The 22,174-nt window shown below is 35.0% G+C and overlaps 1 protein-coding gene across 1 annotated transcript; it reads right to left on the bottom strand.

The window, feature by feature from the left end:
• Positions 1–4,157: 4,157 nt before the first annotated feature.
• On the bottom strand, positions 4,158–21,788 carry LOC128991048 (survival of motor neuron-related-splicing factor 30-like). The gene is made up of 7 exons (XM_054413766.1): positions 21,738–21,788; positions 21,497–21,567; positions 18,983–19,112; positions 16,512–16,626; positions 10,482–10,616; positions 9,159–9,285; positions 4,158–4,346 (listed from the first exon to the last, which is right to left on the bottom strand). The coding sequence occupies exons 2-7, from the start codon at positions 21,539–21,541 to the stop codon at positions 4,203–4,205; spliced, it is 696 nt and encodes a 231-aa protein (XP_054269741.1). The 5' UTR covers positions 21,542–21,567; positions 21,738–21,788; the 3' UTR covers positions 4,158–4,202.
• Positions 21,789–22,174: the final 386 nt, after the last annotated feature.

The raw sequence follows: 22,174 nt of genomic DNA, 5'->3' as shown, positions 1-22,174 counted from the left end.
ATGGTTAGTAAAGTAGACAATATAACCAGGAATTTTGAAGAAACTTCTATCAGTGAAGTGGGTTTCAGAAATGAGGCATACATCTATTTTTTGTTGAGTGATAAATAACTTAAGTTCTTGGCTGTGGTTTGCCCAGCCATTAGCATTCCAAAGTGATATTCTTAGGAGAGAGTTCATTTCAATTTGTTAATGACAGCTGTTAGTAGGTTCATGAGGGTACCTATTTGTTGGGTTTGTTGTAATATTAGCTTCTCAAATTTTTCAATAAAACAGGTAACTGTATGCTCAAGATTGTTGGAGCTAGATCGTTCACTACTCACATTTGGTGCTGATTTAGGAGTGGCAGCAGCTTGAGCATAAGTTTGATGTGTAACATCAGGTTTATCAGCAGTGGAAGGATTTACTTGACACTTCGGCACGAGCTGACCCAGTTGCAGTTCTCAACTCCTTCAAAAACTTTTGCTAAGGGTTGATTTTACGTTTGATTTCTTGATAAATTGCACAGCCCTTGTAGTTCGCTGGATGGTTCCCTTCACACAAAGCACACTTTGGTGGTTCAGAAACAGATTTTGTACAAATCAAGGTATCATGGTTTTGACCACATTTCACACAGCGAAATGGATACCAGCAGTAACCCTTTCTGTGCCCATATTGTGTGAACCGTCTGTGGCAGTTAGATTAATGTATCTTTAATCCTAAAATGCTATGAGAATGGAAGGAAACAGGCCCCACGACGTAGGAAGTGGTGAAGGAAGTAGTAAAGGCTGGCAGTGCAGAGTGGGAGAACCATTTGGGCAGTTAGATAAATGTATCTAATACTTAAATGCTATGAGAAGGGAAGGAAACAGGTCTATGACGTAGGAAATGGTGAAGGAAGTAGTAAGGCTTGCAGTGCAGAGTGTGGGAACTGTCTTTAGCAATTACATTAACGTATCTGCAATCCAAAAATGCTATGGGAAGAGAGGGAAACAGGTCCACGACGTAGGGGTGGTGAAGGAACAAGGAAGTAGTAAAGGTGAGCAGTGTTGAGTGTGGGAATGGATTAATGTATCTGCAATGCTAAAATGCCATGGGAAGAGACTGTAGACTGTAGGTAAAAATGATTACGAAGCACGGATCGATATATATTTCGGTACATGCGATCGTTTACAATAGAAATTTACAACTGAGTTGACAACAGCTGATTTTTACTCCATAGAGGCTAAACACAATTTTTACTCCCTAAAGAGTAAAAATGCTACTTTAGACCCGCAAGGCATGCATTAAAAACGACTGTTTTTACTGCAGTATGACAAAAAAAATATAATATGAACCCTTGATGACTCCGCTCAATTTTGTGGATGCCTCTGCGAACGCCACCTAGTAAGGTTTCCCAACAGGGTGCAGCACTATTATTATTTTGTTTTTGCATATGACAATAGCTGATTTGAACTAAGCAGCAACAATAAGCTGTGATACATAATGAGAACTGTCAAAGTAGGATTGTTTACAGTTAGGTTCGATTTTTTAATTTGACAATTTATTTTTTTCTATTGTTTAGGTGCAGTAGTAGAACATTATGGCAATGGTAGATGTGTTTATATACTATATCATACCGTAAATTTATGAACCAAATTTTACTAAACTGTGTCCTCCCCCCATTGCCGCAAACGCAAAGCTTGAGTATAACTGCAATAAGCACTTTATACTTATATGCCAACCCCGTACGAAGGACGGGTGCTCTGCTAGTAAATTAATAAATGTCCAAGGTTTACAACAATAAACACATAAACCATTTATTGATCAATTTTTACACAAATTGTATGATGAAACTCTATCTCAGGGTACTAGGGGTATCGTCCTGGCTCAAAGTAGAATTATGTGATTTTGATAGGCTCGTTTTAAAATGCTCAACTTTGTTTATAGTTGCTTTTGTGGAGATAAAATTTGAATTAAGAGATGATTTTTAAAGACAGCGTATTTGGAAATTTGTTAACTATTGATTATCTAATTGTAAAATTATGTAAAAAATGGGATTTCTTGAAGGAATTTGGTTATTCAAATACCTCTGTTCAAGTTAACCTGCAGACTAATGCGGATTTTAATTTACCTGATTGGATTTTGACTAAAACATATAATATATTCTTAAAAATGTCAGATAAAAATGAAAGATTTATTCCCTAACTAGGTTTAATGAGAACTTAAGATTGCTGCTAAAGGCAGTAAATTTTATTATTTACAAAACTTATCTGCTCCCGAGATATTCTAAAAATATAAAACAAGCATTTCAAAGCAAAGATAAAACATCTGATTACAGATAATAAGGTTTTGGTTATGTAAACAGGCCATATAAAATAGATTTAAAATTTTTATTTTCACATTAAAGACTAAAAAGTAGAAAATAAATTATAAACATGTTGAGAGAATAAATACTTGTAAGATTTAAAACGAAAATATGGGACGCATGCTAATTTACAATTAACTTCACCTATTGAGCTATTTTGATCTATTAAATGCGCCCCACGTTTTTCGTTTTAAATCTTACAAGTATTTATTCTCCTAACATGTTTATAAATCATTTTCTTCTTTTTAGTGTGTTTAAAAATGTGCAATTTTAAAAAGTATATTAATTTATAAAATATTTTCTACTTTTTAGTCTTTAATGTGTAAATAAATATTTTAAATCTATTTTATATGACCTGTTAATACATAACCAAAACCTTATTCTGTAATCAGATGTTTTATCTTTACTTTTGAAATGCTCGTTTTATATTTTTACCTAACCCGCCATGTTAAACTTCCCTATCCCAAGCGTGATATATATAACTTCGTTACTTCTCGAGTGATGTAAAGTTGAAAAAAACTCACTCGGTGATGTAATGAAACCCATTTAAATAACATTGAGTGCTTAACTTAAAAAATATACCTCTATGGAGCCAACGACGTTCAACGCTAGAAATCAGCTGTGCGCTTGAATTTTATTGTTACGTTTTGAAGAATTTTCCTAACCTAGCTTTTGTTTGTAAATGAACGTTACTGTTAGACGATGAGTGAAATGGATAATGAAAAATATTGTTCGTAACCTCCTGTATATTGTCGGGTCAGGTAAAATCTTGTACGTTACACGTTACGTAAGAGCGTGATGTAAAAACGCTCTAACTACACTTGTAAGGTAAATAGCTATTAGAATATCTCGGGAGCAGAATCTGTACCTCTTAACCTCTGCTCTTCGAACTGTCAAATTTAAGTATTTACAGCTGACTTAAATTAATTGATATATTTACATTCTTTCAAAACGTAAACATGGAAAATTTGGAGGCCCATTGGGCTTAACCAAGAGAAATATGAAAATAAAACCATACAGTATTGCATTGTCATCCATTTGTGAGCTATATTTCAAGTTTCAAGTCTCTAACTCATCAGGAAGTTAGTTTAAAATTGATATCAAAATTTGTAACGGACAAGAAAGCGAGCTAATAAAAAAAAGCCCATGGGGAGTAGCCCAAGGGGAATATGAAAATTAAATGGTATAATATTGCATTGTCACCCATTTGTGAGCTATGTTTCAGGTTTCAAGTCTCTAGCTCATGGGGAACTCCGTTTAAAATTGATATCAAAATTTGTAAGAAAGCAAGCTAATAAAAACAAGTCCATGGGTCGTAGCCCAAGGGAAATATGAAAATTAAATGATATAATATCACATTGTCATCCATTTGTGAGCTATGTTTCAAGTCTCTAGCTCATCGGGAAGTTAGTATAAAATTGATTGCAAAATTTGTACCGGACAATAAAGCGAGCTAATAAAAACATTTCAAAAAGTGTTTTGTTTAGTGAAATCTTATAATAGCTTACACACCTCAGCTTAAACATATATGAATTTGAATGGATGGTGTTTTTAGCCTCAGGGGACATAAAAAGAATGTCCCCAGTCCTGGATTTAGGTCTTACCATGAGACCTAAGACGGTAGTGGCCTATTCCCTCTATGAGAAATTCGCTAAAACATAAATCATATTACCATTTGGCAAATAAAATGCCTTAATAAATTTTCAATTGCATTTTCCTGCAAATATAATACATTTTTAAGTTTCCTATGGCTACATGTATGCTAAACCACAGGGTTTTTGATCTCTGAAAAAAATAGGATAGAAAAAGAGAAGTAGAGTTTATATAAAACATGTATTATTATAATTTACACACTTATACAAAGCTGTTGTCAATTTATTTATACACCTTTCCTCCATTTCTCGGCAGATGTGAACTCTGTCATACCCTTGCCACTAACTCCGCAAGTGCCGATTCCTACTCGGCCATTTACATTGTCCGGTGATGCAAATATACTCTTCCTGATTATCCCCTTCTTTGTTGTCTGAAAAAAAAACAGTGCAACAAACTTACTCAAAAGTTATATAGGTATCTATCTATTATATTATAAAGAATATGTAGTTTATGCATGTACAGTAGAACCCCTCATATCTAGCCATGACGGGAACGGCCAAAAGGTCGGATATCGGGAGTAGCATATCATGCAGTTTCAGCGACATCGGTAATCGTCTCTCGAGATTGCGAAATCACCCGTGAGCGTACATGCAGTCTACGTGACTTCGGTAATCTTCTCTGGCAATGGTGGCAACACCTGTAGGCGTAACTTGATGTCCCCGTGACTTCCGGTAATAGTCTCCCGCAACGGCAGCAACACCTGTTATCGGCCACAGTGGTGATCGGCTGCCGCAATTACGGCAACATCCGCAATTGGCCTTTCGGTTAATCGATCGCCCTCGGCATTATCGCCCCCAGACATGAAACAAGTAGACCTGGGTGGGTATTATGAGGTTGTCCAAAAGGTAAGTCCGAATGTGCAATGAATTTACTAAGTTAATAGGTGAGTTTAAATTAAAATAAACAAGGATATCCTGAGGAGTCGGTTATTCCGAGGTCGGATATAAGGGGTTTTATTGTATGTCAGTTTGTTTGTTCAAACTGAACACAAAAACGAATGAACTGTAAACTCTCCACAAAATATTCCTTTTAGGCTAGGCCTATTGTATGTTTAATAACAGAACGATATACAAAAAGGTATTTTATTGAAACAAGATTAACAGACAGGTAACAAAATTTAAAAGGCTACAATGAAAGGACTGATGATGGAATGTAAGCTTACAATAAAGTGGAAGATTAGTTTGAAATTTATGCCTGTTAGGTTCAAATTCACAATAGTCTCTTTTAAATGGGCTCTATCTCAGGGTAGGGTGTCGTGCTGGCTTGAAAGCAAACATTTGATGAATTAAATAATTAATGTGTTTTACTTACATTCCAACAATGAAAATCAAATTTTGAGGTTGTCCAAAAAATAAGTCCGAATGTGCACTGAATTTACTAAGTTAATAGGCGAGTTGAAATTAAATTAAAAAGTTTGTACTTAATTTTGGAATCTAACGTTAAAATTGAGTTCTCTTGAGGTTAACTGTGATAAATTACATCAATTTGATTTTCTTGATGAGATTAATTAATTTAACTTAGATGAAATCTTGGCTTCTTCTTTAACAATTTTAATTATGGCTTCCTTCTCTCTTCAGAGTCACTATCTCAATGTTCACATGGGTCTATTGTTGAACACATGGTCTGATCATTGCTCACTTGAATTTTGATTCCTTAAGGACTAATTTTGAATTATATTATATGTAATTTTGCCAGTTTTTTTTAATCATCAAATAAAGTCAGTACTTTTAAATGAGTTAAAATATGACATGAAAAAGTTTGTTGGCTGCTACTTTTTTATTTTTTGGTCAGGTAAGTTAAAAAACAGGATTTTGTAGCTAGAGAGTTGAATTTATTTTACCATAATTTTTAAATTTTTAGCTGGTGTAGTTTAGTTGTAATTTAAATTGTACTATAGGGGCTACCCACCGCGTCACGTTGCGACTTGCGGGCGGATTCCGCCTACAACCTCACTTGTAATACAGTTTAGATAGATACTCAAGTTTGTAGCTATACAGAAAAGTTACTAAGCTAATTAGAAAAACACGGAGAACATATAAATGTTCTTCGTTTTATTCTTTGTACTCATCTAAAAATTAATATTTTTTAGCTCTTTCACAAAAATTAACATGACAGTCAGCAGATAAAGGAGAGTCGTATAAAGAGTTTCAGAAACTGTCTTGTGATTTTGAACATTCGTACATTGTAAACCAAATGCCAGAACTTTATCAAACTTTAATACGATATAGATGCGTATATTATAAATTAATTTGTAGCGTTTCAGAATTTGTCTTTTGCCCAAAAGGTTTTGTTGTTAATTATGTAAACTAACTTTTTTTAAGAAACAGCAAACCCTAGAAAGAAAAAAATGTATTTTGAAGGTCATTGTATAAATAGAAATATTTATAATACAAAGGCGTATTTTCACAGAAATCATTCATATAAACCAACATTTAATTAGTTGCACCCGCTAATAGGGCTCATCACAGCCGGAAGCCACCATTTTGGTGAAGATTAGTGAAAAATACTGGCTTCACGTTGCGGCCAACGTGCTCCAACTATTGGTCTCATGTGATCGTTGGTTCACATCCACACACACACACGGACATCACTTCGAAAACCACTTTTTTGGGTTCAGGGGGATGCAAAACGGATATATCCACTCTAAACTCAAACTCAAAAATGTTGACGAAAACAATACTTTCTCCATAGGCTATACTAAGTATAGGGGGAGAAAGTAAAAATGATGCCACTCATCCGGTTGTAAATATTACTTAAATGGAACTTTCAAACCATATGTTAACATTATTAGTAGGGATGGTCAAGTCTCGAAATTTCGGGAAGTTTTCGGGAAATTTTAAATCTCGTTACACGAGACGAGATTTCTTTTTGGCCGAGATTTTTATCGAGACGAGAATTAAAAAAAAAAAAAATTAAAAACGCCTGCAGAAAGTCAATGCAATACCCGCAATACAGGAGCGTGTTGTAGTAGCGTTTCCTTTGCGAAGGCGTTCTTATTTAATTAATTCTTTAAATGTAAATATTACTTTTTATTTGAATAATATTACTTTAATAACATTTGAGAAGTTTTGTTAAGTGTAAGCAGTGTAAGGAATGTTTTATTACTATAAAAAGTCAAAACAAGTAACTATTTTATAAAAATTAATATTGCTTTTATTTTATGATTTATTTTATTTTGGGATGAGTTGAACTCTATCCTAACTGATATCACTATGTTTCCTAATCGTAGGCATTTTTAATAAGTTAGGCGTGATTAATAAAAAAATGTTATGCTGATGTTTTTTAATAAAAGATTGTAAATATTCTTGCCTATTATCATTATTTTTGTATTTAAACAGTCATCTAACAATGTTACAAAATCAGGTAAAAATTTTGAACGTGCATTTCCCGTTGTGTATGAGAAGGGAAATCCCGTCTCGATCTCGTCTCGAAATTTTATGAGAAATAAAAAATCTCGTCTCGTCTCGTCTCGAACTAAAAATCCAATCTCGTCCATCCCTAATTATTAGTATAGGATTCATTCAGTTTCGTTATTTTTTATGTTCTATCATTGACTATTGGATACAAAAGGTTCTATACAAAGTCTGTTCTAATTTTCCTAAACTGCTGTAATAATATTTTACAAGGAATAAGTCATTGCAAAAGAAATTATTCATGGATATAAGAAGTAAGATTCTATAATCATTGGTGTATCAACCTAGGCTCTTATCCTGAGTGTTATGAGAATTATTTTATAGATATAATTTTGTAAACAGTAATAAAATACCCCTACCGCAGCAAACCTGCAAACTAAGGGAATTTCCATTTGCCTGATTATCATTTCACTAAAATGTCTCCATAAATATGTTAGAAAATTACACTACGGTACTCTCCCGATTATCCGAGGTTGTTGGGATCGAGGGTCGCCGGAATTTTATCCCCCTGGAATTTTACCCCCTGGGCAAAGCTGACGTCACTATGACGTAGAAACCTGAGTGGCCAAAAGTTTGTTCGCGGCCGGAATTTTACCCCCGCGAATTTGGAAGTTAATGAAAATAGTCAGAGCGTGATTAATTAGATTAGCGATAAAAACCGGAATTTTACCCCCTGTCCATATAACTAGCGTTTAGGCAACTGAAGATGTACCGGCCGGATTTTTACCCCCGGAATTTTACCCCCCGGAATTTTACCCCCTGGCTGATTTTAGAAATTGAATGATTGATTTCCTTATTTCTGTTTTTAATTAATTGTAAACATTTCATTATTTAGTAGCCTATCTTTATTTATTTATTTTGTAATCTCAACTAAGTAAACAGAATTCGCTGTTTATTTTGATCATATTAACCAACAGTTGGATTCAAAGATCAAATCCTGACACTCGAATCTCAAAATTAATATTAAAACCCTGTTCGATTAGTTAATGTTACATATAAATTTAGATAGGCTACTAATAATAAAATGTTTACCATTAAATTAAAACTGAATGACGATAATTAATCATTCTCACTAATTTATATCTGGCCAGGGGGTAAAATTCCGGGGGGTAAAATTCCGGGGGTAAAGTTCCGGGGGGTAAAATTCCGGGGGTAAAATTCCGGGGGGTAAAATTCCGGGGGGTAAAATTCCGGGCCGTACACTCTAGATTTTTATAATTTGATGTGTTCTGATTAAATTCACAACCATGAAAATATATGTTTAATTCCGCGTTTAATCCATCGAGCTGATGTCGCGGAACTCAAAAGTTCGCGGCCGGAATTTTACCCCCTGGTTTGTGACGTCACGTTTGCCCAGGGGGTAAAATTCCAGGGGGATAAAAATCCGCTACCCCGGGATCGAGACTAACCTCTGTTACCAAGAATCTCGGATAACACAGAGGTCGCATAGATTTTGAGGTTAGGGTTACAGTACCTTGTTATGAAGTCAAATACTTATAAAATATATCTTTAAACAACACATAGCAAATGAAAAATTATTATCATGTTATTTTGATGTAACCTTTTTTTTTCAAATAACATTGTATTTTTAAAGAAAAAAAATGACACAACAAACATGTTTAACACTTTTTAATCGTCTTAAAAACTTTAAACACAGTAAGCCTAGTCTATTATTAGAATTATGATCAGCCAATACACACTACATTACTTGAAACAAAACACTAAGGTGGATCTTTCTAGATTTTAAAAGCATAAAATTACATTCTTACCTTATGACTGAATGCCAGCCATTTGTTCTTTTCTTGCTCTCTTTCCTCTTCTAATTGTTTATATCTTTGTAACTTCTTCTGTTTCTTTTTCTTCTGATATTCTCTAACTTTTGAAATAGGTTGTTTTCTAAAAAAATTAAGTTATGCAATAAGTGTGTAAATTCTACTAAAGGATTACTTTCTAAAAATGGTCTATTAATTAACAACAGGTTTATTTGAACAAGCTTGTTTGAACAACTGTTCATCCTACTAATATATTAAGTGAGAAAGTTTGGATGTATGGATGGATGGATAGATGGATGTTAGAGACAAGTAAACGCAAAAAAATACTGGTTGGATTGGGCTGAAATTTGGTGTGATGACAGCTCGACATATAGACACATTATTATCCAAAAATCCATCCGGGCTCCCCCCCAGTGGCTCTGGAGTTTACCATTTTAACCTTATGAGTATTCACACTTAAAAGGAATAAAAGAATTTTGTCAGCTGTTTCAACTACACAAGTTGGTTCTATCATAGAAAAAAAAAATTAAATATTGACTGTCAGCCGTGCTACGGTTACAATAGGTTCTGGCACTCACCACTGGGAGCACCGTATAGTTACGTAGCGCGTACGCCGTAACTACATGGCACTCCCAGGGGTGTGCGCCAGAACATATGATAACCGCAGCACAGCTGACGGTCTATATTAAATTTTGTTTACTATGGTTCTATGATATTAAATAGCACTTAAACAGTTATAAGGTTTACCATTAGGATGTATGAGCTGACAGAATAAATGAAATGAGTGATTTTGACTACATGATCCGAAAATAGCTATTAGGCCTAATGAAATTAAGTAAAACTATTGTCTAACACGGTACCTCCATGGGGGCCATACCCCCATTTCCCACGTCTTTAGCAAGGCATCCTTCTGGGTTGACAGCAGAGACACAACAGCCAGTGTTGGCGTCGTGCTCCCCTAGTCTCCTCCGTGCGCATGGGCGACCATAATGTCCTAGGTAGTGTATCATGGCTTGAACGTGGCAGGATATTTAAATTATTGTGGACTGATCTCCACACACACAATAATTATTGGGAAAAAATTATCTTCATGGGTATAAAGGTGTTATAAAAATCAGTTTTTTATGTACTGGTATGTCAGATCCAATTCAATATGAACGGATCCTTATCACAGAATTAAATCCACATTGATTATTCACTGATTTAACAGTCAAGTACAACATTCTGACTATAAGGTCAGCCCCGCTTCTATCTACATTATAGTAATACTGTAGGTATAATTAAAGATATAGTTAATGTAGATTGCAAAAAATGACATACTTGTGTTTTAAGCTTCCTTCTTGATGAGGTAATTCTTTTATGAACTCCAATGTGGACACTTGCGCACTCTTGTACTGGTCAAAGATCACCGACACCTCTTCTCCATCGATGCTTTCAATTGTGGCTTCATAGTACCTATGTACAATGTTATAGAATTGAAATACATGCTTAAGGTTTTACATTTCTTACCTATGTAATGGGTCTACTAATACTTTTTATCACAGAATAAAATATAATAGGCTCTACTTATACGAGAAAAGGATTGGTTATCAAATCTCATAGTAAAAAGGGGATCAGTGTCTTTTTTTCAAGTTAAAGTAAGGTAGTGGTTTATGGGTACTTTGCTATTATACGGAGGCCACTCTAATACAACGCGCTGCGGCGGTTATGTTAGGTTGGGTTATCATAAATAGAAAGTATCACTCATCTGGTATCGTTTGATTCATAATGAAACAAGGAGATCCCTACAAACATATTTATGATAACCCAGCCTATCATAACCGCTGCAGGGTGCTGTAAAATATGTGGCCTCCGTATAATACCAAAGTACCGGTTTTTGTCCACAATCAATCTAAAACTTACCTTTTACACCCAAATTAAAAAACAAGGACACCCTATACCTGTAGAAAAATGCACTAAAACCTTACGAATGTTTAGAAAAGCACAATAAACAGACTACAAATACACTGTAGAATCCCAATCAACCGACCTAGAAACTGGCCAACTTGGTTGGATATGTTAAAATTGAATCAACTATTCTTTAATAACACTCACACAATAATAACTTTTATTTACTTATAATCATAACAAAACTAGATATATAACATATGATTTTATAAAACAGGTAATAAGTAAATTGGATGATGTTGTAACTCCAACACACCCTCTCAACATCATGCCTAGTAAAGTCCTAGGTAAAAGAGTGATCTTTTAAACACTTGCCCTAGAAGTGGCTTTGTTAAAAGGTCCGCTTGATTATTTTCACTTGGACAGTATTCCAGAAATACTTCGTTCTTATTTATCATTTCTCGGACGTAATGTTTTCGAATATCTAAATGTTTTATTCTAGCACTCATCTTTTCATTTTCAATAAACTTGATACAGCTCTGATTGTCTTCAAATATTACTGTAGGATTTTCTTGGGGGAAGCCCATATCTTTCAACAATAGTCTTAACCACACTACTTCTTGAGTGGCTAAACTTGCGGCCATGAATTCAGCTTCTGTTGAAGAAAGAGTGACATTGGTCTGTTTTTTGCTAATCCAGTTTATAGTGCTGTTTCCTAACTTGTACATCATTCCGCTGATTGATTTTCTATCTGCTAAGTCACCCCCCCAATCAGCATCTACATAGCATGACAATTTCAATTCTTTTTCCACCCCTAATTTTAATTTCTTGTCAATGATACTTTTCAGATATCTTATTATTCGCTTTACAGCATTCCAATCACTTTGGGTGGGTTTTTCAACTCTTCTAGCTAGAATTCCAACAGCTGACAAAATATCCGGTCTTGATGTCACAGCAAGATAAAGAAGTGATCCTATTGCCTTTCTGTACATTTTGTTATCCGGCAGATCTGGTGACATAGCTGTTGAGTTGATAAATCCAACTTCCATTGGTGTTCTTGCTGGTTTACTGTTTTCCAGCCCTTGTTCAATTATGACTTTATTTATTTTTCTTCTTTGGTGAATGTAAAAGTCTCCATCCATCTTATCAATTTCAATTCCTAAGTAGTTGTGAACAACTCCTAAGTCTTTCATTTCAAAGCATTGTGTCAGTTTTTGAAATGTTTTCTTGACATTTTCAATTGATCCAACACACAAAATGTCATCAACATGAACCACTACGTATGTATAATTTCCATCAGTATTACTCGTATATAAACAAGGGTCAGAATTGCTTTTTTCAAATCCCATGCTCATCATTGTTGTATTTAGTGTTTCATTCCAGGCCCGAGCTGCTTGTTTTAGCCCATAAATTGATTTCTTTAATTTATAAACTTTATCTTCATTATCAGATTTCACAAAACCTTCGGCCTGTTGCATATATATTTCTTCTTCTAACTTTCCATTTAAAAAGGCTGTTTTTACATCAAAATGATGCACAGTCAGATCTTTTGTCGCTGCTATGGTTAGTAAAATTCTTACTGTTGTTGAATTAACAACAGGAGCAAATATTTCATCATAGTCTTCTCCATATTTCTGTGAGTAACCTTTGGCTACTAAACGTGCCTTGTAGCGCTCAACCATACCGTCATCTCCATACTTTGCTTTAAATATCCATTTACATCCAACTGCTGTTTTCTGTGGAGGTAAATCTACAAGTTCCCATGTATCATTTTTTAATAAGGCTTCCATTTCTTCTTGAGCTGCTACAACCCATTGTTTTTTCTCAGGTTCAGGCAATTTCTCCAACTGTTTCCAAGATTTTGGCTCAATCACATTTCCTTGAGCTATTAATGATAGTCTGTTAGGAGGAACACCTTTTGTTTTTCTTTCAGATTTTCTTACTTTCAAGTTAATATCATTATTCTGATGATCATCTCCATTATTATCCCCATCAATCATATATGGCTCGTCATGTTCAAACTCTTCCATTTCATTTGACATATGTTCTTTAGTTTCATTTGTTAATGTTTGCCTATCATCAAGTACATTTTTCTCATCAGTACCTTTTGGTTGATCAACTTGAACACTTCTTTGATTTTCTTCGACCTTTTCATGTCTTTGGAGTAAACTGTCTACAGGCAATACCCTAAAGCTTGAATTAGTATGATTTGCATCGACATGTGGAAAGGAAGATGTGTCAAAAACTACATCTCGAGATGTAATGATTTTTCTATCTTCGGGTAACCACATCCTCCAGCCCTTTGATACATCTGAGTAACCAACAAATATCCCTTCTTTTGCTCTTGATTGAAACTTGTCATTTGTCTTGTCTAGGATAAAACCTTTACAACCAAACTTTTTTAGATATGAAACATTTGGAATTTTCCTATACCATCTATGATATGGTAATACACCATTGATTGCATCTGATGGGCATCTATTCCTAACATGAGCTGCTGTTGCAACTGCCTCTGCCCAAAACGTTTGAGGAAGATTTGCTTCAATGAGCAAACATCTTGCCATGTCGTTTAATGTACGATTCATCCGTTCAGCCACTCCGTTTTGTTGAGGCGTTCCGCTACATGTTAATCTTCTCTGAATACCATTACAATTCAAAAATCCATCGAACTCTCTGTTAACATACTCTCCTCCATTGTCTGTTTGAAGATATTTAATTTTTCTTCCTGTAAAATTTTCTACTTTGTTCTTGTACCTTTTGAAAGAATCTAATGCATCACTTTTCTTCTTCAAAAAGTAAACTTCAACCCATCTTGAGCTATCATCAATAAAAGTAATGAAATATTGAGATTTTCCATGTGACTCAGTTTTCATTGGTCCACAGATGTCAGAGTGAATAATGTCCAGCACTTCAGATGTTCTTTCACTTTTAGGAAAGGGTCTTTTTGTAAATTTTCCTTGAATACACACCTCGCATTGTGGAATAAGCTCTTTTGTGTTCACTTTAATACCTTTAACCATATTTAAATTGATTATTCTTTTCAAGTCTCCAAAGTTCAAGTGTCCAAAATGTTGGTGCCAAGACAATAGACTTGATTTTTCACAGCTTATATTCATTTCTTCACTACTCTCTTGTACGTAATAAAGTCCATTTAACCTATTCGCATGGATCTTTGTCTGTCCATTCTGATCTATTATCAAAGCAGCATCTTTTTTAAACAAAACTTGATACCCATGGTCAGTAATTTTAGCTACAGACATCAGATTTGTTCGAAGTTCTGGTACATACAAAGTGTCATACAAATTAACGCTTAGATTTGTACTCCCATTTAAAATGTTCATATTAACTGTTCCAACCCCTCTTGCATCAGTTGATGAATTGTTGGCAAGAGATATACTTCTTCCATTTACAGGCTTGTACTTGGTAAATTTACTGTTCACATGAGTCATATGTGAAGTGCATCCACTGTCCAAACACCACTGTATATCTTTCATTGACAAGTTTCCAAAATAACAGTCATCTTGTACAGAAGAATTAAGTCCTACTTCTTCTAGCTTAGCAATCGCTACGTTTTGTTGATCTTTATTTGCTTTGGGACAAAATTTTGCTTTATGCCCGATCGCTTTACATATAAAGCATCGAAACGGAAAATCAACTGATTCCGTTCTATTTCTATAAGAGTCTTTTGAAAATCTCCCTGGTTGAAATCTAACTTTATTCTGAAATTTTCCCAGCAGAGCTTCACTACTCTCTTTCTTACCATGTTCTTTTCTCGCTTCCCACTCTTCTACAATTTTTATTTTCAAAGTTTCAGGAGAAGGCAGTGCATCTCTAGTTTCAATAGCAATTCTAAAGTTTTCAAATTCATCTGACAGGGAATTCAAAAGAATAATTGTCAAAAGATCCTCATTAATATCGATGTCCATTCCTTTTAATTTGTCCACTACATCAAAAAACATATTCATGTAATCTCTGACATCATAATCAGGGGTCAGTTTTGCCAAAATTAGCTTCTTTAACAAAAAGGCTTTCCTTGCTGGTCCACTGGAATCATAAATGCCTTTTAATTTTTCCCATATCTCTGCTGAAGTGTCACATCCTTTCACTTGCTTTAATTCGCTTGGGCTGATAGAGAGGATTATATCTGCCTTTGCCTTTGCATCAGTGATTAGCCAAGCAGTCATTCTTTCACCTTCTTCTAGAGGCCTTTTAATGGTTCCTAACACATACCCAAATAAATCATTTTTAACTAAAACTGCTTCCATCTGCATTTTCCATGTGTCATAATTATTTCTGTTCAAAAGTTCAATGTGATTACTCATATTTCTTTCCATATTCCTCACTTAATTAAGTCTCATAATCTGTTAAAATTGAATCAACTATTCTTTAATAACACTCACACAATAATAACTTTTATTTACTTATAATCATAACAAAACTAGATATATAACATATGATTTTATAAAACAGGTAATAAGTAAATTGGATGATGTTGTAACTCCAACAGGATAATGTGAAAATACTGCATGGTACAGTAATTAAATTTCAAAAGGGGCCTTTGATTCAATTAAATTTCCCCCTTGTCAAAACTTAATTAAGGTCATAAATGAAAAATAACTTACAAAGCGAGCACACACCCACTACTTTGTAGAGTAAAACGTAAGATCAAGCAACACAAAACCACTCAACCACAGGGCTCTGTTCTCACTGGTACTAAGACATGAGAAGTAGCAGAGGCAGAGAGACATGTAGGTATGAGGATTTGATGAGTTGAGTAGTATGCAGTACATCAAAACAATAAACAAATACAGTCAAGGGTGACAAAAGGGTTTGTATCAAAGCACCTGCTAGTGTGCTATGTATCTGTGAGTATACAGTCATTCTATATCATACAGAAATAGGTTGCAATATTAGAGTATTTGATCATTTGTAGGAAGAATCAAATTTATACAGAAGAAGATTGGATGACCGACGATTAGATAATCAAAACTGTAATACTGTACTTTACGATTTAAAACATGTAAGTATTAGATTATTTTGAGTTTATATTTTAGGAAAAAGCATTTAGCTTGGATTAAAGAATTATATAGGATTTAGAGGACACAGCTAACTCACCAAAGGAAAGGTTGCAGACAAGCCACAGCACAAATATGTACCTACACACAAAATACTTGAAATTTTGCAAGTACCTAGATGTGTAGTTACAAATACAACCTGGTTTGGTTATCTTTGTAACTTTCATCTACTTCTGAAGAAGCCTCTGAAAGAGGCGGTATATAACAAGTCTTTTGTGAGTACATAATTTATTTTTGCTGTTGCTTGTCTGTAACCTTTCTTCAGATGAGTTAGCTGTGTCCTCTCCATATAGTTCTTTATTTGAGTGTAAAGATTTTAAGTGTTTGTAACTAATCTGTGTAAAATTAGGGATACAAAGAGAGTAACTCATGCTAAAGAGAAACTCACTGGCCGTCCTGTGTCCACAAGGCGAGGCAGCGGTCTCCAACTATCCATTCGTGTTTGGATTTATGCGATGTTGCTGCTTCCAAAATAGAGTCCTCGATTTCCCCTTCTGCTGAATCTGAAATAATACAAATTGACAACAAATAATTATTGTGCCTTATACAATAAGCATATATTAGCTAACTCTGTAGTGAGTCAGGAAAAACTAACACAAATCATTTTACATTGAAGTACCTAAATACGAGACATTTGTATTAAACTATTACCCATTAATCCGGCTGTGAATTACCACTCTAAATACGTCTGAACAGTCACAACATCATCACTTAAGGGTAGAATCCAGCTAGGACAGTAGTGGTAAAGAACACGGCGCTGGTGTCGGATTTGAATAATCCCACTTCATGTGACAAAAGGTTGTTGGAGACACAAATTTACAGACAAGCCTCGTACCTTTGAAATCAATGATACTACTGCCACTTTTTGCTATAGCCTCTAGAGTTCCATTGTTTTAAGGTAGTTTAACTTAATAGGCCTATGTAGGAGTACACCCGATGATTAAACAGAAAGATTGCCAAACACCAAAAACCCTTAAAACCCTAGATATTTCTGCTCCTAAAAACTTCAATCCGAGTTTTCAAACAATGAGTAAGGTGCCCTAATTAAAATTTCAAATTTTAGATTTTTACCATATCTGAGGGACGCGTTGCAGAAAGTCAACAGTGCCGGAAGGTCAAATAATTTATACTTGTGCCGATAGGTCAAAAACTACAATGTTTGCAGTGTCTGTAGATCAAAAATCCCAGTAAGTCAAATAATACAGTCCGTGCTAAAAACATAGTCTATGTTAAAGCGATTGACACATTGGGAATTTGACCTAATACAACAGCAGTTTTAATATGATGAAATACGATAAAATATAAGTTCAGTTTCGCTGAGTCAACAGTGCCGGAAGGTCAAAAGTATATTCTGTTAAAAACAACAATTGTCCTCTCGACGCATGACTTCAATAATTTCGCGTTTTGGTGTGCTTAAAGTTGTGCTCAAATTTTGAAAATCGGCACAGAGCTTCTTGGTTAATCCTACTTGATGACTGTTTTGTTGGAACTTCAAACTATTTACCGATCTAATTAATAAAAATGTATATGTATGGTGAAATAGTATAGGAAAAACCAATTTTTACCCCATAAGACCCCCCCCCCATAAACCCCCGTTCCCATAGTCCGATCATGCTGGTTCGCGAACTTGTTAGAATAAATGTAGGTTTACACGTTTGTACCAAATTTCATCATAATCAAATCATTTTTGCTCGAGTTATCGTGCTAACTTTACTTTCTCGAGATAGCGAGTACTCTGAATATGTGGACATACAATTTATCAGTGAACTATAACCTAACTATATTGCGGAATAATAATTTAATAATAATAATAATAATAATAATAATTTTTGCGGAACTGTTCGAACAACTTCTGTAGGAACACTTTGTATAAGACATGATGATAAACGTGGAGTTTGCAAATGAATAAGTATAGTCTATATTCCTAACTGATAACACACCAACCACACTGTCTAAAAACGAACTCAAAATTCCTAAAAAAAATTAAAGCTAACAGACTTATTAACTGAGGTGAACATAACATGGCCGATTAAAAGCGTTGCAGTAAAACTGAGTAAAACAAAAACACACTTTTAACTGAGTTGTAATACCAGCCAACACTGCTAACAGCAACAATCACTAGGCCGGCGCGAGGCGGCTCAGCTATCAACACGTGAGAACTGGGGGCCTGGGGGAGGGCGAGAGAGCGCGGTGTAGTGACGTCAGACCTCTCTCCTACCGCGCCCCCACTTGCGGAGTAGCGCGCCAGTGAGCGAGTAGTATTCTTGTAAATATTGTATATTGTATTAATTAACTGACTATGCTAGTTTTAGCAGTTTTCGGACATTGTCAATAATTTGTATAAATTCACAAGACAATAAACACATTTCATTTCAATATTAAGGTAACGGTACCAATAATGTAAGTATTAACATGAAGTTAAAAGTGTATTGCGCTATTTGCCTCAAGGTCCAGCTCCATGTCACCGTGTGTTATGCTTGTTTTCCACATAGTTTACTTAAAATCAGCAACTTGAATACAAATCTTTTAAGTAGCAAAATGCTTTTAGAGAACAGTTGGACTGTATTTTGCTGCCGAAATGAACTTTATTGTAGCCGCCGCTTGGCCTAGCCTTTTGCTCTCTCCCTTCACTCTCTACGCCGATTCTCTGTCCCACTCACACTGTGGGTCCCATTGACTCTGCTCTGCGTCAGTGAATGCAGTGCCTTTGCTACAGTGATCACTTCGGGAATTAGCCAAAATTTTAAAATCCCAGATTAAATTTGTAACATGGGCATTTAGCTTCATGTAAGTTTTGCATTCATTGAAATCAGTCGTGTAAAGCATAACTCATGAGAGAAGAGACTTAAGTAGGCCTACCTTTTAGTTTTTGTTCCTCGAGCAACTGGGTCTTTATGAGTTCAAGAGTTAACTGAATAACCTCCTCAAGATCTGTTTTTAGTTTGTGAAGTTCTTCATTATCTGGGTCAGTTGTTAAAGCTGCTTCCACCTAAAAGGAGAAATGTACAACATTACATTAATCTTACCTAGAATAAAAATCTAAAGGTAGGTACCTAACTTAATGGAATATTTTCTACATTTGGTTATTTAGATGAGTTAAATATAAGTGTTGAATTCGGATAAGATGGTCTAAAATTGTTACAAAGATAAGATATAGACAAGGCTTCACTGTAACAAGAGTAGGCAATGCAGAATATTTATGGTTTCGGTTGGTTTGGAATACTTTAGCTTCGCTGAAGTCAAAATGCAAATCTCACTTAATCTGTTAGGCCTACAATCAATTTTGGCTTTGGTTGGGTGAATTCTTCTTTATTTAGGCTACTGTAAGTTAGTTAAGTTCCTATTTGTTCTTCCACCTCACTCAAGGTAACTTAGCCTAACTTGGGCATTATTTTAAATAAACTTATTTCGGTACCGGTAAATTAGTTCAAACCTCAAATTTACAGAAGAACTTGGTTGTGTTTGCATTTGATCAAAGTTTTCAATGAAAAATTAGTGCAGGCTAGCCTTTAAATTGTCAAGCTCTTTTTTCAAGTTTTGAACAGTATATCGGGAGCCTACTTTTCTTAGCCTAATAAATGTTCTTGTGAAAGGAACAGAATGAATTTCTGGTCCCTTGATGTTCAAACCATCAAGTTCCACTGTAAGTTAAAGAGGAGATAACTTACATTTTAGGAAAAAGTTTGGCTGCACTTTATTGTAGGTACTTAGTTTGTAGTTAGTCAAAACTTATATTCATTTATGCAGAAGATACGCGTCCGGTAACAGGATGTGGATTAGGCGTCCGGCAGTTACTGTCATAACCTAACCTAACCAACCAAACTTGCTGATAATGAAAAAAATCAAATGAAGGTTCAATTCTCTTCATAAAATAAAATTATAAATGCCAAAAATTCTAACAAAAGATGTACAGTTAAGAAGAAATTACATTAAAAGCAAAATCTGTGACAAAAAGTTAAAGAAACCGATGGGTTTCGAACCAGGGACCTCTTGGATATCAGCCGAGCACTCAATCCCCTACACCACGAACAACGCTGGCCGAACATCGTATCGTTGTGGTAATGGCGTTCCGGGACCCCACAACCCGGTGACGTCACTACCGGAAGCCTAAGCCACGTCTGGTTACCGGACGTGTATCCTCTGAATTGTATATTTCGATTATTCTGTTGTTTTTATTGTAAGTTAACTTAAATGTTTACATTTTTGTTTATTTTATTGTTTTTGTTTGTATTAGTTATTTTCAACTAACTGTAAAATGAATTAGGCTATCTTGAATTTAGTCAAAATGTTTTACAGTATCACACAGAAAACTACATTAGGCTAAATGGATGCAGGAACTAGGTTCAGTTCCAAAATCTTTATAATTCAATAAATTGTAAAATAGTTTGAATTATTAAATACCGTATCCTTTTATTTATCATTTGTAGGCCTAAGTTATCTATTTTCTAATTTAAGATAAAATAACTTAACTTGAATAAATTACAGCTGATATAAGTATCATCTAAAATGATTTTAATGGAATGAAAATAATTGAGATTAGGCCTATCGATTATAATCGAATAATTGATATAAGTTATCGATCGATATATTCATTCGAATGAGTGTAGGACCTAATCTTAAGTGCAGCCACAAGTTTCATATTTGACTCCATTGTATTATTATGGTAACAACTGATAACTTTAGGCCGAGTGTCCAAAACAATAGGCCTAACTTAACCCTTTGAGTGCCAACGTCCGGGGAACCGGACGTTTTTAAAACGAGCCAAAAGTGCCGACGTCCGGCCGACCGGACGTTTTTAGAACGAGCCAAAAGTGCCAACGTCCGGCTGACCGGACGTTTCGTAATGATCGAACAGTTGTCATAACAACCGAATGGATACTCGGATTCTTTTAACCCATATATTAACATTGAGTCAAAAGTTACTAAGATGCGATACATCGATTTTCGTTGGTCGAAATATCGAAAATTCGATTTTAACGAAATTTTAACCTAAAAATCGCCAGATCGCGCTCGGCATTCTTAGCGCGACCTTCAGGAAAAATCATCGGCATTTTTTGAGCGTTACTTTTATTTCTCGCCTGGCACTCTAAGGGTTAAATAACCCCAATGGAGTTGGATAACTTAAGCTAAACTTATTGAAGTTTTGCAAAATTTTAAAAATAGGCCTATATTTTCATTAGGCCTAGATAAGCCAATATAATTTGACAGTTTTTGTAGCCAATAGGGTAAATCTTGTAAAAAGTTAAAACTGTAGGCTAAGTTCTATAAATTGCTCAAAAATGGGGGTCTAGTTTATAAGCCAAGTAGGCCTAGTACTACATGTAGGCCTACCCTTGTTTGATTCTATGATTTGAATCAATTACAGCCTTTTACCTGCTGTAGTTGAAGTTTGTAGTTTTGCAAATCTTCTTCAGCCATACCAACCAAGAACTGAAGTTAAATAACTAAAACAACAAGTAAGGCAAAGTTTTAGTGTCGACAAAAATAAAAAACATCATAGGCCTAGATACTGAGGAGTAGGCGAATTGACCTTATTTAATTTTATAAACATAAATACATCATCTAATTATTATTATTAAGTTATTATACTCAATTCTAAAATAAATATTCTCACAAAACACAGCCCACTGCTAAGGGTGGAAGGTGGAACCAAAGTTGTAGTTAGTTGAGTCGTTGTTGAAGTGAAGTGAATGTAGTGTTGGTTGGTTGAGTGCAGTGCAGTGAGTGAGTAGTGAGTTGAGTTGTGAGGCGAGCGTTTCAGGGCAGGAATTGGACTAGCCTACTGCGCATGCGCCAGAAAGAACCAACTCAGTTGTATTTGGTCTTCAACGAGTCGACTCATGAGTCATAACTTACTAGTTCAGTTCAGTTTCAGTTCTGCTAGTGGTTCTGCTCGTTCTGCTGTTAGCTACCTCCGCGAAGAATGACGATTGATTGACGACTTGAGTCAGTCGTCTCTGTCACCCCATCATCCGTTGCATCCCTATCGTCCATTTTAAGTGCATATTCGGTACTTTAATACTGACTATGGGAATGGACTAAAAATTGAGT

This window comes from Macrosteles quadrilineatus, unplaced genomic scaffold, assembly GCF_028750875.1.
Source record: "Macrosteles quadrilineatus isolate MER2022 unplaced genomic scaffold, UCM_ALF_1.0 Scaffold_3__2_contigs__length_128488019, whole genome shotgun sequence".
In the NCBI taxonomy this organism is placed as follows: Eukaryota; Metazoa; Arthropoda; class Insecta; order Hemiptera; family Cicadellidae; genus Macrosteles; species Macrosteles quadrilineatus.
The sequence above is the reverse complement of the archived record's forward strand: the minus strand, read 5'-3'. Positions and strand labels throughout refer to the sequence as shown.

Bases quoted from the DNA above. Each gene is read 5' to 3' on its own strand.
- LOC128991048 (XM_054413766.1), bottom strand. From the start codon at position 21,541: ATGGCTGAAGAAGATTTGCAAAACTACAAACTTCAACTACAGCAG. The intron at 19,113-21,496 runs GTAAAAGGCTGT...TTCTCCTTTTAG, and splicing joins ACAAACTTCAACTACAGCAG to GTGGAAGCAGCTTTAACAAC. The intron at 10,617-16,511 runs GTGAGTTTCTCT...CATTGTACATAG, and splicing joins TTGTGGACACAGGACGGCCA to GTACTATGAAGCCACAATTG.